A 15,507-nucleotide genomic window follows, 5' to 3' on the forward strand; every position below is an offset into this window, starting at 1 on the left:
GAAGAAACGAAGTCACAAAGAATAAATGAAACTATTTTTTGCATCCAAGTTCACCACGAAGGTGCTCAAAACGACTGCTACACCAGAATCGTTCTTTATAAGGGACATGCTGAAAGATTTGACTCACGCAGAAATGACAGCCAAAAAGGTAAAGAACAAATCAACAAAACACACACCCGCAAATCAGCAGGCACAGATGATATTCACACCCAAGCGTTCTGAAGAAACTCAAGTGTGAGAAAGTTAAACGCTCAAATAACTTATAACCTCCTGCTTAAAACAGCTTGGTACCAGAGAAGTGTGATGTCAATTAAAAAAAGGTCTGAGTTAAGGGGAGCTGTGGACTAGTAAATGTCATGTCTCTGCCTTACAAATTGGTAGGAACTGTTTTAAGAAACTATGAAATTATAAAAAGCCCAGACTTAGTGGAGTTGAATAAATATGATAAATTGGGTAGGAGTTTAACTCGTGCTTCACAGATCTCTTATCTTCTAAAGGCATGAAAAACATGCAGACAAGAAAGATCCCGATGACATACAGTGCCTGGCTTTCCAACAGGTATTTGGGAAAAGTTTTTCTGTAGTTCGTAAAAAACTGAATTACCAGAGCAGGAGAAAAGATCCAGGAGTGGATAAATAGCAAGTCAAGATAAGTAAGAAAAAAGATAGGAATGAATGATGAGTACTATTAGGGTGAAGCCATCTGAGAGCTGTGCTAGAAGTAGATGTTTTGACCTGTGTTGTTCAACATATTCCTACACGATCCGCAAAAATGAGCAAAAGAAGATGGCAAAGTTTGCTAATGATAACAATTCAGTCAGAGGAAGAAAAATGACAATCCGTTATGAGAAGCTGCAGATGGTTCATACTGTAATGGGAGACTGGACCGCAAAATATCAGGCAAAATGTCAGTACCAACAGGCAGATATGCAAGGAAAAGCTCTTAATTTTACATACACACAGAATGAGGGCTTTGAAGCGCAGATAAGGGTGATCTCGGTGTTAAAACACCAGCATAAGGCTCAGTATAAAGGAAAGCAAATAGAATAAATAGCAAGCCAGACAATATCACTACGTCACCATACAAATACATGGTGAACATGCTGTGATTAACGTGCAGTCCCCTATCACAGAAAGAATACATCAAATAGTAAAGGTATAAGGATTACGAGGGTAATCAGAACTATTGGCAGTTTTCTTTCTGTAGAAGGAAAGAGTGAGCAGAGTAAGAGAAACTGCGACAATGAGAGGTATGAAAAGGCTCATAAGATCATGATTTATGGAGGAGATCATCAGGGATTAATTTTTTTGCTGCCTCTTTAGATACAAGAGTTAGGGAGTAACAACCAGACCTACCAGGAGGCAGGAATGCAAAGTTGACAGAACTGTTTCTTCACAGAAAATCTTGCTGATCTGTGCAATCCCTTGCCACTGAATTGCTCCAAGATGATAAAGGGCCTGGAGGATCTCCCATATGAGGAATGGCTGAGTAACCTGGGTCTGTTCAGCCTGGGGAAAAGAAGACTGAGAGAGGATCTGATAAATGCTTATAAATATCTACAGGGAGGTGGGAGGCAAATGGGTGAGGCCAGGCTCTTCTTGATGCTGCACAACAATAGGAAAAGGAGTAGTGGCTTCAAATTTGGACATAGGAAGTTCCGTGGAAGAACTTCTTTATGAGAAGGGTGACAGAGCACTGGAACAGGTTGCCCAGAGAGGCTGTGGAGTCTCCTTTTACAGAGATGTTCAAGACCTGTCTGGATGCCTGCCTTTGTGACATATTGTAGGGTACCTGCTTTAGCAGGGGGTTGGACTCCATGATCTCTTGAGGTCCCTTAGAGCCCCTGTGATTCTGTGAAGTTTGTGATGTTAACAATTTACTTGGGCTCAAAAAACTTCTAGACAAACAGAAGAAAAATTAGGTGGGGCTATGAAAAGGAAATATCCCAACTCTGGATGTAGAAATCCTTAAATATGCTAGAATATACAAGGAAAATATCACTACACACTTTTCCATGCACTTCCACAAGCATCTTCTACTGGCTAGTGATAGAAACATGGTCGTAGGTTAACTGTATGTTGAGTTTGACTTAGTATGAACGTTCTTTGTGTTTAACAGAACAAATACAAATATTACTCAAAAGATAATAATGCTCCCCTATTATTTTTACTTACTTATTTACTTTGTAATTGATCAAGTAACGGTATTTATCTGGGCTATTAAACCTGAGATCCTTCCAGAACAATGTATTTCTTTCTATCCTTTTCTGTAAATCAAAGGGGGGCATTTTTGGTATCGGGTCCTAAATACAATTCCTGATTCCTAACACAGATTTAGCAGCTTTGATAAATATATAAGGAAGCTCTCTAAAGAAGGTAAATCAGTTGGTTTATCATAGTATTTCTAGAACAGCACTCAACCCTGGTTATTAACAAACCACGTACATTAAATTCTAGAATTTGTCTTCCAACAAGTTGCTGATTTTTTCCACTTTTTTCCAAGCAAACTCCTCCAATCTATTCTGTGCGATTCTCTTCTCAATATGCAAGAGAATCTTTGCATATTTTTGCAAAAAACCCCCCAAAAAACAACAAAAACAAACAAAATCCCTACTATGTATCAAAGCGTAAGTATGTACAGTTTATACCCACAACATATACATAACATTTAGATGAAACCAGAAAAATTAGTTGTCTAACATATTTTGTTTCTACGCACTCCCTATAGTACCTATACTCTTCATCTTCAAATAGTTGTTTTTCTTTTCCCACAGTCAAAGCTGTAATGAGAAGTGACCAGAAACAAACACCCAAGCCCTTCTGTCTTGGCTGAAATCCACATAATGCATGACAGCACTGAAGATCCCTGGCAGGCACCTGTCAGAAACTAACATACCATATCTTAAGAGTCAGACTTAATTATCCAAGGAGACATTTAAAGAAAAGTACATGAAAAATATGACTCAATAAGTGTGACTATCGTGTGTATGCACTGCACAATGCAGCGTACGCAGAGGAAAATGTAAAAATAAAACAATATCCTGGAAAAATTCTAATTAAATGCTCTATTGATTATTATTTGTCCTTTATATCTTGCAATCAAAATCACATCACTATTAAGGTTTGCTGGTAAATCAACTCAGAATGTGTTATGAGGACTAGTGCATCCATTAAGTATTATAACATAACACAATCTTCTCTATTTGCCTTCATGCTTTTCATTTAGAATTCCGATCAGCTGACACTGCCACAGAAAATAAGACTTTTGATTTAATGGTCTATAAAATCAAATTAACTTCTCTGTAAACTTCACATGGCTGGGTCAACGCATCTCTTCTTGCTACAGCTGTCACACCATATTGGCCCTTTTGTATTCTGAGAAAGAGTCCACCTGAGGCAACAAAATGTCGGCCTTGCCGGATTTCAGGCAAGGAAATCACTTTTGTACATCTTTGATGCAAGACTCTATCGAGAACAAAAAAATTTAAACAAGTGACCCAGCTCAGCTTGTAACCTTTTAGTTTACACGCCATTGCTCTTTTCTGAAGAGAATCCTCATGTTTCAGACACGAAAACACAAACAAAAGCATAGTGAAAGATAGGTCCCTATGCGTTGTGCTTCCTTTTCCTCCTTTTTTTTTAATTTTCCCTAAACTTTATTTTAAGTTTAAGGTAAAGTACAACAGAGTCAAAGACAAGGAAAGAACTTCCTGTGCAGAGTATACATGAATGCCAGCAAGTTAATTTTTGGAAATCCACTCTTTAAAGGTCCTTAATGTGCATGAAACAATCATGTAATACATGCAAATAAAACGCATTATGTTTACAAATAAGCAAGGAAAATACTGAAATACAAAACGAATAATAACAAATGATTTATTATTACCTTAATTATACCTATCAAGCAGAGATTACAAAAACGATGCAATGTTTACATGTAAACTTTATGCAGTGAGATCCAAGGCACTGTAGGTAGAAAACAGTACTTTCAAGGAAAGAGAAAACCTGTTACTTTAACAGAACACACGATGTATCCATTGCTATTCCATCTAAAATGGGGAAGAATTCTCAATTAAAAATGGATGAGTTAAAAAACAAGTGAATATCACTTAAAAAAAGACATTAGGGCACTCAAAATACACTGAATGCAACAGCAAACCTTTGACACATTACAACTGAGTTTGTCGAAACAACTACATGAGGATGGGCCCTTAGGCCCCTAAATTGTCCCCTGCATTAAAATAATCTTTTATTAGACTAAAAAGATATACTTCCTCTCCATACAAGGGAACATTAATGCTTAGAGCAAACACACGTCGGCCAAATAGCTACTAGCATCTTCACATGACACACATCTTCTCATGTTATGATATTCAAGGAAAAGCTACTGATGAGGATGAAAATGCTACGGCCCAGTGCCCCAGCTTGACACTCAGTGATCACAGCATGGTGGTGCTGAGTGCTGAGCATGAACTGGAGCTGCAGCAGCGCCGATGATGCATGAGAAGCTTGTGCAAGATGCATCTGCATATAGACTTAAATTGCACTTGACCTTATGGCAAAGCAACAGCCAATATACATTGGAGAGTACTTGAGCCCTTTCAAGCTTTTACCCTTGCAGAGCATTGAGTGATATGTAGATTTAACACCACAATCTGAGAACACCAATGAATGGCCAGTGACAATAATGTCATTCAGAAAACAGTTCTGTCAGTCAAGTTGAGAAAAAGAACCTGAACCCTGAGAATGACTTCTTATTGTGATACCACATTATTGTTTTCGACCTCATGCTATTTTTAATGATGTGTAGGTGGATTTATGTAGGATAAAAGAGTAAACTGAGTCCTAACTTGCTCTGCCTGAACTGTAACCAAGGTCTGTAGAGCAGAACTAGATCGGACAGAAATTGGGCCAGAGAGCATCTTAAGAACTGAACTTAATTTGTATAAACAAACAGGCTTTATTTACAGTATTCCTTCATAAAATCCCAGGCTTCAAGTCTGCATGCTTTTTAAAGACTCCATTTATGTACACTTGAATGCCTATTTAAGCAAAAAACAAGAGAGCTTTCCCATGGAAACCGCACAGAGATGTTTTACTTCACACGTACACCACAAACAAGGCTGCTAACTTTCCATAATTTACTGTATTTTCTTAGGCTTGCTATTGTATTTTAGGACAAAATCTTTTGGAGAAGCTGCTTACGCAGGAGGCCACAGCCATATAAACAAATGACCTATAAGAGGCAGAGCCTGAGGTGGGAACCGGGAGGAAATGGTATTTTGACAGCCTGTAAGAGAATCTTAGTATTTTTGGGTTTGCTGTTTCTAGCTGGAGGTACAGGTTAAATTTTAGTGTTCAGTTGAGAAATGAGAAATCAGGAGGCATTTGCAATCACATTATTTAACCAGGACGTGATTCGTTTCTTAGAATTAAATCAAGCCAGAGGGCAATCCCTTGGCAGAGACAATAGTGTGCTTCAATCATCAGACACTATCTCTCAGTGAGAAATCTAAGCCAGGAGCCTCAAAGGAGCCAGGTTATTTTAAAAACTGCCTAAGAGACAGAGAAAGAGAAACTCGATTACATGAAGTTTATCAGACAAGCAAAAATTGGTCCAATTATGTCTGAATGAAGATGAGCACTTTTTCTATGATTCTATGAGAATAAAAAAAGATTCTGCTGAACTGATATTCTGATTTGAGAATTTGCCTTTTAGATTTAGGTGATATGTGTCTGAGAATGCATACAGTCTACATCTATATGTATATTTTTAGGGTAATAATTTTGTTCCTACTTGTAATTACTACTGATTGTCTCAAGGCTACAGCAAAGGGTTAAGTCCTAACTTCAAAAGAGATGCCTACATCTGCTCAGGGGCCATGAAGATAAGCAAGGATACCAAGACTTTCAAGTTTAGCCCCTGAGTAGAAGGAATTGGATAGGCTCACCTGTTGGAAAAAAAAAAAAAAACAACTGGGAGAAGGCTGGGCACCGAATCAATGTCCCTTTGGCATGAACTTCTGACAGCTCTGCCTATGAATAAGCAGGCTGCCTGCAGCTGCTGAAATCAGAGGCAGGGTTTGCCAACTGAGGATGTGGAAGTCTCCGGGAGATCGGTGGTGCTTCTGCACCCTACAAAGCAACGTGGTGTACACACCTCAGAACATGACTGGACAGCTAATGAACATGGCTGGTACAACAGCAAGCAAAAACTGTCCTTGACAGCATCTTAGGCTGCAATGAGGAAAATGGTGTAAAATGACTTCTCAAGTGACTGAGAATCAGGGTGGAGGATTTGGTCAGACTCCGGAACATCAAGTGGAAGGTCCTGTGGCCTTAGAACAGCAGGGCCAGAAAGATAAACAGAGTTATTTTGTCTCAAAGGATGTCAAGCACTTGAGTAACCATTCAGCTAAGAGGGAAAGGCTACATATTAAGTAAAACCTAATGAACAGACAGCACTTAAAAGCACAAAAAAGTTTTCCTTGATTTATCCAGGGCTAAATTTACTTCAGTTGAGCTTAAGCAGGCTGCGTCACATATCCTTCTTTTCTTTTTTTGCTGGGGATGAATTGAGTTGGTGTTTGAACTATATGTTTAATTAGAACACTTTCCCGTATACACCTACATATATTCCCATATACTCGGTCTGTAACGTAGCTATGACAAAAATAAAACAGAAGGAAAAAATCTTTGTTTGTGATGAAACACACTTATCTATTCTAAGAAGCCCTAGAAAATATTTTAGACAATATTTACATAAGTACTAAATTGGGTTAAAAATATTTCTTAAAATATGCTAACACGCATTATAACATCATAGGTTTCCTGCTGTAGTTTTATTTCTGGTACTTGCTCAGGATTCACTAGCTGCTCCTGCAAGCAAAGCGCTTCTAACTAGAGCAGCTTCTCCGTCTCTTTGCAGCTCAGTGATGGTTATTTCAGACACTGCAGCATGCTTTCTTCCCCCGCTTCTCATCATCTTTCTCATATTATGTAGCCAGTATAAAACTCAAATGGAAAGGCTCAAACGTAAGAGCGAATAACCTCAAAAAACGTACGTGTGATAGTAAGTGTGCACATTTAGTGCTTCTAAAAGTACTGTTATAATACTTCTAAATTTCAAGTGCAGGGCAGAGAAGTCCATTTGTACACACCCACTCATAAACGAATGCACTTAGCAGACAGAACATAGATACTTGTAAGCTTCCAGATGCAAAATAAGTGCATTTTTTTTGGCTATACAATCAAGCATTTTTGCAATATAAAAACAAGCCGCCACACTGATGCTTCCAGTCACTGTTTCATTTCCTTAAAAACAAAATACACATAACGTTCTGCTAGGAAAAGAAATAAGAAGAAAGAAACAACAAGTCCACTAAAACAAATTACTCTTGATCAAGAAATGGCTCTCCTAGACAATACGGTATTCTAACCAATTACTATCAAACTATAAAATTTCTACTGCATGCATCAAAATCCAAAGTCGAATGTCACTTGATGTTCTCTATACGATTAAAATTATTACAAAATTTGCAAATGCTTCAGTCATTTATTATTTGCTTCCATCATTTCCAAATTACAATCAGTCTCTGACCATGCCATTCATTTGATTTACTCAGCTTGAACTATTTTCATTTGACTCCTATTTATGCATCTTTGCTAATTTAATTTAATCTTCCGATTGTCAGTCAAAATATTAATTCCAATATGCCTTATTATTCGCACACTTTGAGGACTTCTGTGCTGACAACGGAGAATCAGCCCGCTTAAATTTGTTGCTGTTGTTATATTTTTATATTTTGCAAAATCTATATTCAGCAGTAAGGCCAATACTGATATTGCTCCATCCAGGTGAAATCTCTTCAGTTTCTTTAGAAGTAAAAACAAAGAAAGAAGTCTTTAGACTTTCAGGTAACTTTCTCAAGTTCTGGCAGGACTGCCTACTATGCCGGATTACTGGTTTGCTCTACCTCCTTCTGTGCCTTTTTGTAAGAGCATATCTTTCAGGTTTTTCTTCCTCCCTCTTTCCATCTCACATGCTTCCCTCCAGGGTCCCCCACACACCCACACAAAACCAAGGCACTACCTTGACTGACTGCTATCATGCAGATTACTCCTGCTGTGGGCTATCTTGTCTATTTGGATTGGAAGCTCTCTGGAGCAGAGATTGTCACCACTCTGTGTCTCTATAGTGCCTAGCAGAAGAGTCTTGTTTTGATCAGTCCTCTGGCACTCGTGTTACAAGCATGATTAATAAGGTATCTGTCTGTAGTCATATAAGGGAATACTAAGACTACAGTAGAACAAAAACAGCTTTAGTTTGCAGAATGATGGAAACACACAGTTACATCTGTGAAATTTCCATCACCAGAAGATCATGTAGCAAAACAGCAACCTGACTTACTTTGCTCTCTTGGCCATTTCGTTGCCATCCCAGCGTGGACTATACGGGTAATTCTTCTGGGCCTGGGAGTACAGCTGCCCACTGTTAGTGAAGTGGTAGACGGACTGAAAGGTTAGGGTTGGTTGGTCTCGAGGAAAGTACAGGGGTAGGTCAACTGGAATTAAAAATAAAAAAGAGGGTCATTAAAATATATACATTGAGTAATTCTTTTTTTTTTTTTACACGGATTATATTGTTCTTTTTTATTGATTCAAAGGTGATAGAAAAGGACAAACTGACAAAGACTTCTGTATTTCTTATAAATCATGATTCCCTCATATTGTTTTACTGATACATTTTCATAAAATATAGTTTAAAATTGCTTAGCCAGTGTATTTCTATGTTAATTATCTGCCTGAGACTTAAAGTGGTTAAATGATTTGATAAAGGACGTAGAAACATTCAGTCACGAGTTAAAACAGACCACAATCTGCACTCATCTCTTAGACAAAAAAAACCCCCACAAAACCAAAAACACACTGCAAAGTCATGAATACGAAAAATATCTCACTAAAAATAAAAATCAGAACCTTTTAGTTCCCTTTGCTTATCACCGCCTCATGATCCTCTTCCTCTGGCAGAACAATAAAATAGTCTGCAACAGTTTAATAACATGGTCTGAAACTATTTTTTAGGTCAGCTTTTTCATTGCTGCATTTACGCTTATGATTTTTTTGGTCTACATTTAATTTCAGAAGGCTTCAGAAATGTGGAGTTCAAGTGAGTTATCAACACTCCTTTACATTAGAATTCTAATCTAACACAAAAACTAACAGGTCAATGTGCATTTTTAAAGGTGTAGATTTCCTTTACAAAGCAGCTATGATTATACTCTGTTATCCTCCAAACTGCAATTCTGGACATCACCAAGGTGAAAAAATACTCCATTTGTGCAGCAGTTCCATGTAAATCTTCAGACGTTTTTCCAATTTGGCACAGCAATGAGTGAAATACGTTAGTAAGATTGTAATTCTTTCAAACAAACTTGGTTTCTCTGTTTTGTCTATTTGTCACTTCGTAGTCCTTAAAGAGAAGGAAAGAAGCCCGAGCTACTAAGAAGGCTGCAATAGCCGAAGTAGGAACCAAAACAAGGGGCAGAATCACTACAAAAAGAATTGTAAGAAAGAAAAAGGAACACAACAGGCCTGAACTCACTCACAGGCGGCACAGGATCTCCCCTCCAGTGCACTCGGTAATTCATCATTTTCTACTTGCAAAATACTTCATGGAACAGAGATTCCAGTGCTTCCTTTGGGATCACTGTTCATGGACTGAGACTGGCATAAGAAAGATCTCCTTCTTTTTAAGTTCCTTTCTATCATCCTACTAATTCCTTCATTTTTTTCTAACCGTGTCTGAATATTTGGACGCGCCATCAGCCAAACCACAACTCCCTTTCCCCTAAGTTACCCCCCCAAGCTCTACAAGTAAATGTGTTCATAGTAACAAAGTACACGAAACTGGCTGTGATATTCCAGCTGCAGTCTCAAAATAAAACAAATCACTTACGATCACACTGTTTGTGACCCGGTGCCTGAGCTACACGTGACAACTCCCCAAGCCCCGGTGACTCAGCTCACGCAGCAGCTTCCAGCAGATACTTAAACAGTAATGACATGGGCAGAGTTCTGCTAATTTAAGGGCAGATCGCTGATGTAACAAAGGTTAGACTCCAAGATTACTCTGTCAAATTCCTCTCTGCAGCATGATTATCCAGTAATATCCCTGAAAAACACTGGCATATTGAGGCTGTCTACCAGTAAGCAAGCTCTCTCCTCCCCTCACAGATGGGAAGTGCATGTCTCAGAATCTCAAGGACTTCACCACTGAAAGGAATATGAGGCAAAGCTCTCTGCTTTAACGTGACAAATATACTCCTTCGGCTCTCACTGTTTCAACCCTGTTCCTCTAGTGCACCTTCTCCTTCTCAAGCACCAACTCAAAAGAAAACCACTCTGTACACTTGTGCTTTGTCACTGTGTGAAAGGAATAACAGTGTTTAGTAGCACACACAAAGAATAATTTAGTCCTTCCATTTAACTTCTTTTACTTTGTTATCTTTCCTTTGAAAACCTTTGTCTATCTAAAGAGTGCAAACAGCAGCATTTTTGTACCTGATAGTTAAAATAGAAGGTTTGCACTTCAGAGAAAGCATCTAGCACTAGAAACACTGTTTAAATGCATAATCGAGACACTGCTACCATAACAGAGAAAATTCCATTTGTTACAAGCCTTTCATTTTTATAAATAAGTATAAATCCAACAAAGGCATCACCAAAATACAGAAGAAAATATTTTCTTCTTTTATTAACCAAAAGCTGTGTAGAAATTTTCAGAAATTCCAGGAATTCGCATTTTAAACAGTTACATGGATTGACATGATGGGTCTACACTTGGACAATGGGTTGATGGTTGGACTAGATGATCAGAGTGGACTTTTCCAACCCTAATGATTCTATGATTCTATGATCATATAATCAAATTAGAATTAAAACTGTGCACCCCACTTCATGCTAATAGCAGTATTGAAGTGGACTGCAAGCAGAGTTTTGAACAATTTGATCTGCCTTTGATCTGACTGCTTTGACTGCTATTCACCTAGAAGTGCCAAACACCCATTTTTTCTACCCCAAATATTTCTTTAATACAAGGTGTGAGCTGAGTCCAAACAAAGTAAAAAAAACCCTACCCCTAATTTTGGAACGCAACCACACCTAAAAGACAAGTAAACAGGAAATAGCCTTGAGTCTTAAAGTACTACACGTATGTCAAGGTAGCCAGCTATTATCTCAGCAGTAGGAAATAAAGACAAGAGCTTAATTCCGGCACAGTGGATGCATGACCACTGGCGTTGTAAATGTACAAAATGTTTGGATTTAGTGTTGTTTTACTATATATAAAAAATAAGCAAATACCATTAACAATCAACACTAGCAAGGTGCTTTGAAGATGAAAGGTCAAATTCTGCTCATAGTCACAATGACATCTTTATGAGGTGGCACATGCTGATAATGAAATTGTTTCTTTTAATTTGGTCATATATACAATCTGACTCCAAATCTATGCACTAATACAAAATAAGGTCCGTCTCCACGTGACACGTAACATGGCAAAGGTGAGAGTGATCAGAATTACATCTCACACGGCCTTTAGATTTCACCCTGAAAAACACATCACAGTTAAAAACAACTCACTACTTCAGTAAATCCACACCCAAATGACAAAAACTATAAAAACATGCTTTGGTTTGACATAGTAGTTACTTAAGAACTACAAAAACGTATTCATGTTGAACACAAGTACTATTTCCAAATAACAGCTGACTCACAAAGTATCCTGGTGATATGTCTGCAGAAAATAAGCAGATGACTCATGTCTGTAAATTCCTGAAAGTACCAATAGACCCTTTGCTTAGTCATCTTTTGCTTGGATGCTGGGTTCACGAGCTCTGTAAACTATAATGAGGGATTGAGCTCTTAGTAGGACTCTCTCTCTCTTTTTCTCTCTTCTAAACAGTGCAAATTATCTCTCTAAAAATAACTTCATCTACGTAAGTGAGTCACTTCAGCTAGCAAGCTTACACAAGTCATGCAGTTAAGCATTAATATTTGGTTATGAAGGTAAAAATCTTGCTGTCAAGCTCAGTTTTAAAATGAAAATTATGTCAGAGGAAGTCCCATTTACCCCTTCTCTCACAGAAATAGAAACATTTCCTTTGGAAAATTTAAACCATTAGCTCATTCAGGAAAGTAAAGCTTTCTAATTCAGTTTCATGCTCTAAGTAATTTAATCATAATGATTTCATACTTTAGCTTTCCTAAGCATTGCATTATTAACATAAGAGGAACTCAAAGAAGCAAGCAGACTGAGAAAGAAGGCAATGCTACAGCAAAATACCGCTTTCTTCTTTGTAAAAATTTACAGGCTATTTTTTAGAAGTCAACTTTCAGAGATCCACATTGCAGGGAAAATCGCATCTTTATGAAAGCTCTACATGAGGCAGAACTTGGAGGGCTGTTTTTGGTAATTAAGCATTGAGTAAATTCTTCAGTGATTGAACCTTAATTTTCCCACACAGTTCATAAGAAAGCAAAAGAACAAGGATTTGCTTGTTGAGAATGAGTCATGTTGTAAAGAAACTTAATTACAGTTTATAAATAGTTGAAGTTGCTCTCTTTTTGAAGCAGGAGAAACTACTGAGAACTGAGAGAAATTTGCTTTTCTTGTCTTAAAATTTAATGCGTACATACATTCAAAACATAGTTATCTTAAAGCCAAAATCCCAATGCATGAATGGCTAAAGAACGGCACAATGCAGCAGTAAGGTTTAATTGTTCATGATCTTAAAGAGCAATCATACTGAGATCTGGAACAGGTTTCCAACTTTGTTAAGTTAAGCTTATGTCAACAACTACGGAGTCAATTAAGACAGTCTTATTAATTCTAAAGTAATGTTTTCAGCATCTCATTTTACAGCTTTTTAAACAGCACATGAAATATATGGAAGGGATGTCTTGGCAAAAGCACACTGCAGCGCTGCTATAGGGTTCCTGAAGGAAAAATGTTCAGGAAAAAAGAAAGGCAGCTTTACCACAGTGCTCCCTCCCCTCTCTTTATGTACTGGGGAGAACAGAAGAAAAAACAATCCTGTGCTTGAAGTGCATGCTAACCAAAAAACATTTCAAAGTATTTAGATGGTGATGTCTACAGAAATTTTTCCATGTACTGTTTTCCTGCTCTACAGAAGCAGTTTATCAAAGCTTTGTAAGACAATGGGTAAATCCAGAAGTCTGTTTTTGCAGAAGTCAACATTTGCTCACTGAACATTATGCATTATTTTAATACTTAGATGATGTTATAGTGGCTATCTCATTAACCTTCTGGCTGCTTGAATCTGCTGCAGTTTATTGCACCTGTAATTCGCTTCACATCATAAACACTGGCTGATTCGGAGCTTTCTACTTCTACAACATTTCATTGCCTGCATATACTCAATTCAATCTAGATTTGCTTTATGAGGCAGCCTTCAAATAGAGGATAACAAAGCATTCTTTCAAGTTCTGTTCCTAGGCTGGCCAAAATTCACCAATGAGATACAATTCTCTTCCATTCTCCCTGACAGGTTTTACCCCCCTGCATTTATATACTGCGTAACAATGAAGCCTTCTCTGATTAAATATGTACTCTTCTCCTCACGTGACCATCTAATCACTGTAAGATATGATGACAGTTATGTAAAATATTAACAAAATTTCTTCACAGCACCTTCATGAGCAGAGAGGCTATTTAACGACTCCAGGTAGGTAATAAAGGAACAAAGACAGGCTGGTCAGTCTGCCTACTGACTGCTGAGAGCCAGCACGTGGGGCCCAACTCTTCTGAAACCTAGCAACAAGTAATATTCCACACAGCCAAATGCAGCTCATTCTGAACTTGAGTTCTGCACATCAGAATAAACCATTAGCAGACACGTGAAAAGTTTTGAATGATGTAACCAGAAAAAAGAAGAGTACAGGAAAGATGTGCTAGAACCAAACCTCCAGAGAACACTGCACAATCGTAGCCTGGTACTATCCGTTCTCTTCCTGAAGTTCCCTGACTCACTCCTTGCTTATCATCCAACTAGGCTAGAGACTGCCTCTGCATTCAAGTATTTCTGATGAAATCAGTCATGGAAACAGGAAATACACATCCCAGGCTCCAGAACTGTCTCTTCTTAGTACATATTCATCATCATTTTTCTTGTTCTTTTTTTGGTTCACTGAATTTCACATCCTCTCTGCTACAGCTAGCTTGGACATTTCCTTGCAGCTCAGCTCACAATGCCGAGAGGAAGAACTTGGGGATCTGAAGGAATTGCCTCAAACCACAAAGTTCCTTGAACTCAGACCTCTCCAGTTTTCATGATGCGTTTAAGTGGACAAGACCCACATGAATCTACAATGACAACATATATACCATGTTATATAATGCTCTTTACCACATAACAAGCTCTATTTTAAAAACATTTTCTCTGGTACATTTTCTGACATGACTTCTCCCATGGGAAAGCTGTTCCAGACAGCCTGTATGGTGGGAGAAAAATTTTCATCTAACTTCAAGAGAAAACATCTATGTTCACTTTTTTTACAGAGAAATTCCAGTACAGAAAGCCTTCTAGGAATCATACTGGTCACTGTACCTACAGAATAACCTGAATAGGTTCAGTCACAAATATTTTGGGGACTGCAGTAGCTTTGCACAGATCTCTCTAAGGCTGTTTTGCCTAGTGAATGTTTCCTCGATACTTTTGTGCTGAAGGTCTTTAGCCTACATTCTACTGGCAAAAACCAAAAGGGTCGATTTGGCTTAAAATACAGAGAATTAAAAATACCACAGCTATCCTGGTCTGGTGTCCAATGACATAGCCTTGCAAGAATGAGAGTAAGGATGACAAATAACATATCAATGCTATGAGTGTGGAATTTTAGGTCAACAGAGCGGAGTAATGCAAGTTGTGTTTTGTTAAAGAGATTAGGGCTGTGACATCCTTGCTGGAGGAAAGCAGGTTCTTTGCAGGAAGATGCTCTTTTGAAATCAACCTTTCAAAATTCCAAATGTAAAATGAGAAGCTGTTTATGGAATTTTAGCTGAGACACTTTCGGCACTTTGGGTGTGGTTGATATCACAGCTGTTTTCAAAATAATTAAGTCTGCCATTGCTATGTGAAATATCCATTTCATCAGCAAAGTGAACACTTACATAACAGATTACCTCTATGCAAAATGCTTCAAAATATGCAGGTATTATGAAAAAAGAGAGACTACGATGTGCTTTTTTCTTAACTGCATCAGTTATATATTAACTGTATGCACTGCAGTAAGCAACACGAGATAAATACTGGTTGTTTTTGGCAATGGAACAAGGGCAACACTGGGGATTATGACAATTTCAGAGAGTATATAAAATTCACAGCTCCTTGTTCTGTACTGGGAAATGGATCTGGCAACAATGCAGTTCACTAAGAAGCCAGCCCAGTTAACAGCATTTGTATAATGATTGATCCTCCTAACTCCACAA

The 15,507-nt window shown here is 38.0% G+C and overlaps 1 protein-coding gene across 3 annotated transcripts in view; it reads right to left on the reverse strand.

Moving 5' to 3' along the window:
* The window catches only part of BRE (brain and reproductive organ-expressed (TNFRSF1A modulator)), a 164,899-nt gene that overhangs the window by 13,824 nt on the left and 135,568 nt on the right, over positions 1 to 15,507 (reverse strand). For all 3 annotated transcript variants that reach the window (XM_015283708.4, NM_001008458.2, XM_046938812.1), the window contains exon 11: positions 8,410 to 8,563. In XM_015283708.4, coding sequence (XP_015139194.1) covers positions 8,410 to 8,563 — 154 coding nt within the window. The remainder of the gene's footprint in view (positions 1 to 8,409; positions 8,564 to 15,507) is intronic.

This window comes from Gallus gallus, chromosome 3 (genome assembly GCF_016699485.2).
Source record: "Gallus gallus isolate bGalGal1 chromosome 3, bGalGal1.mat.broiler.GRCg7b, whole genome shotgun sequence".
NCBI lineage: Eukaryota > Metazoa > Chordata > Aves > Galliformes > Phasianidae > Gallus > Gallus gallus.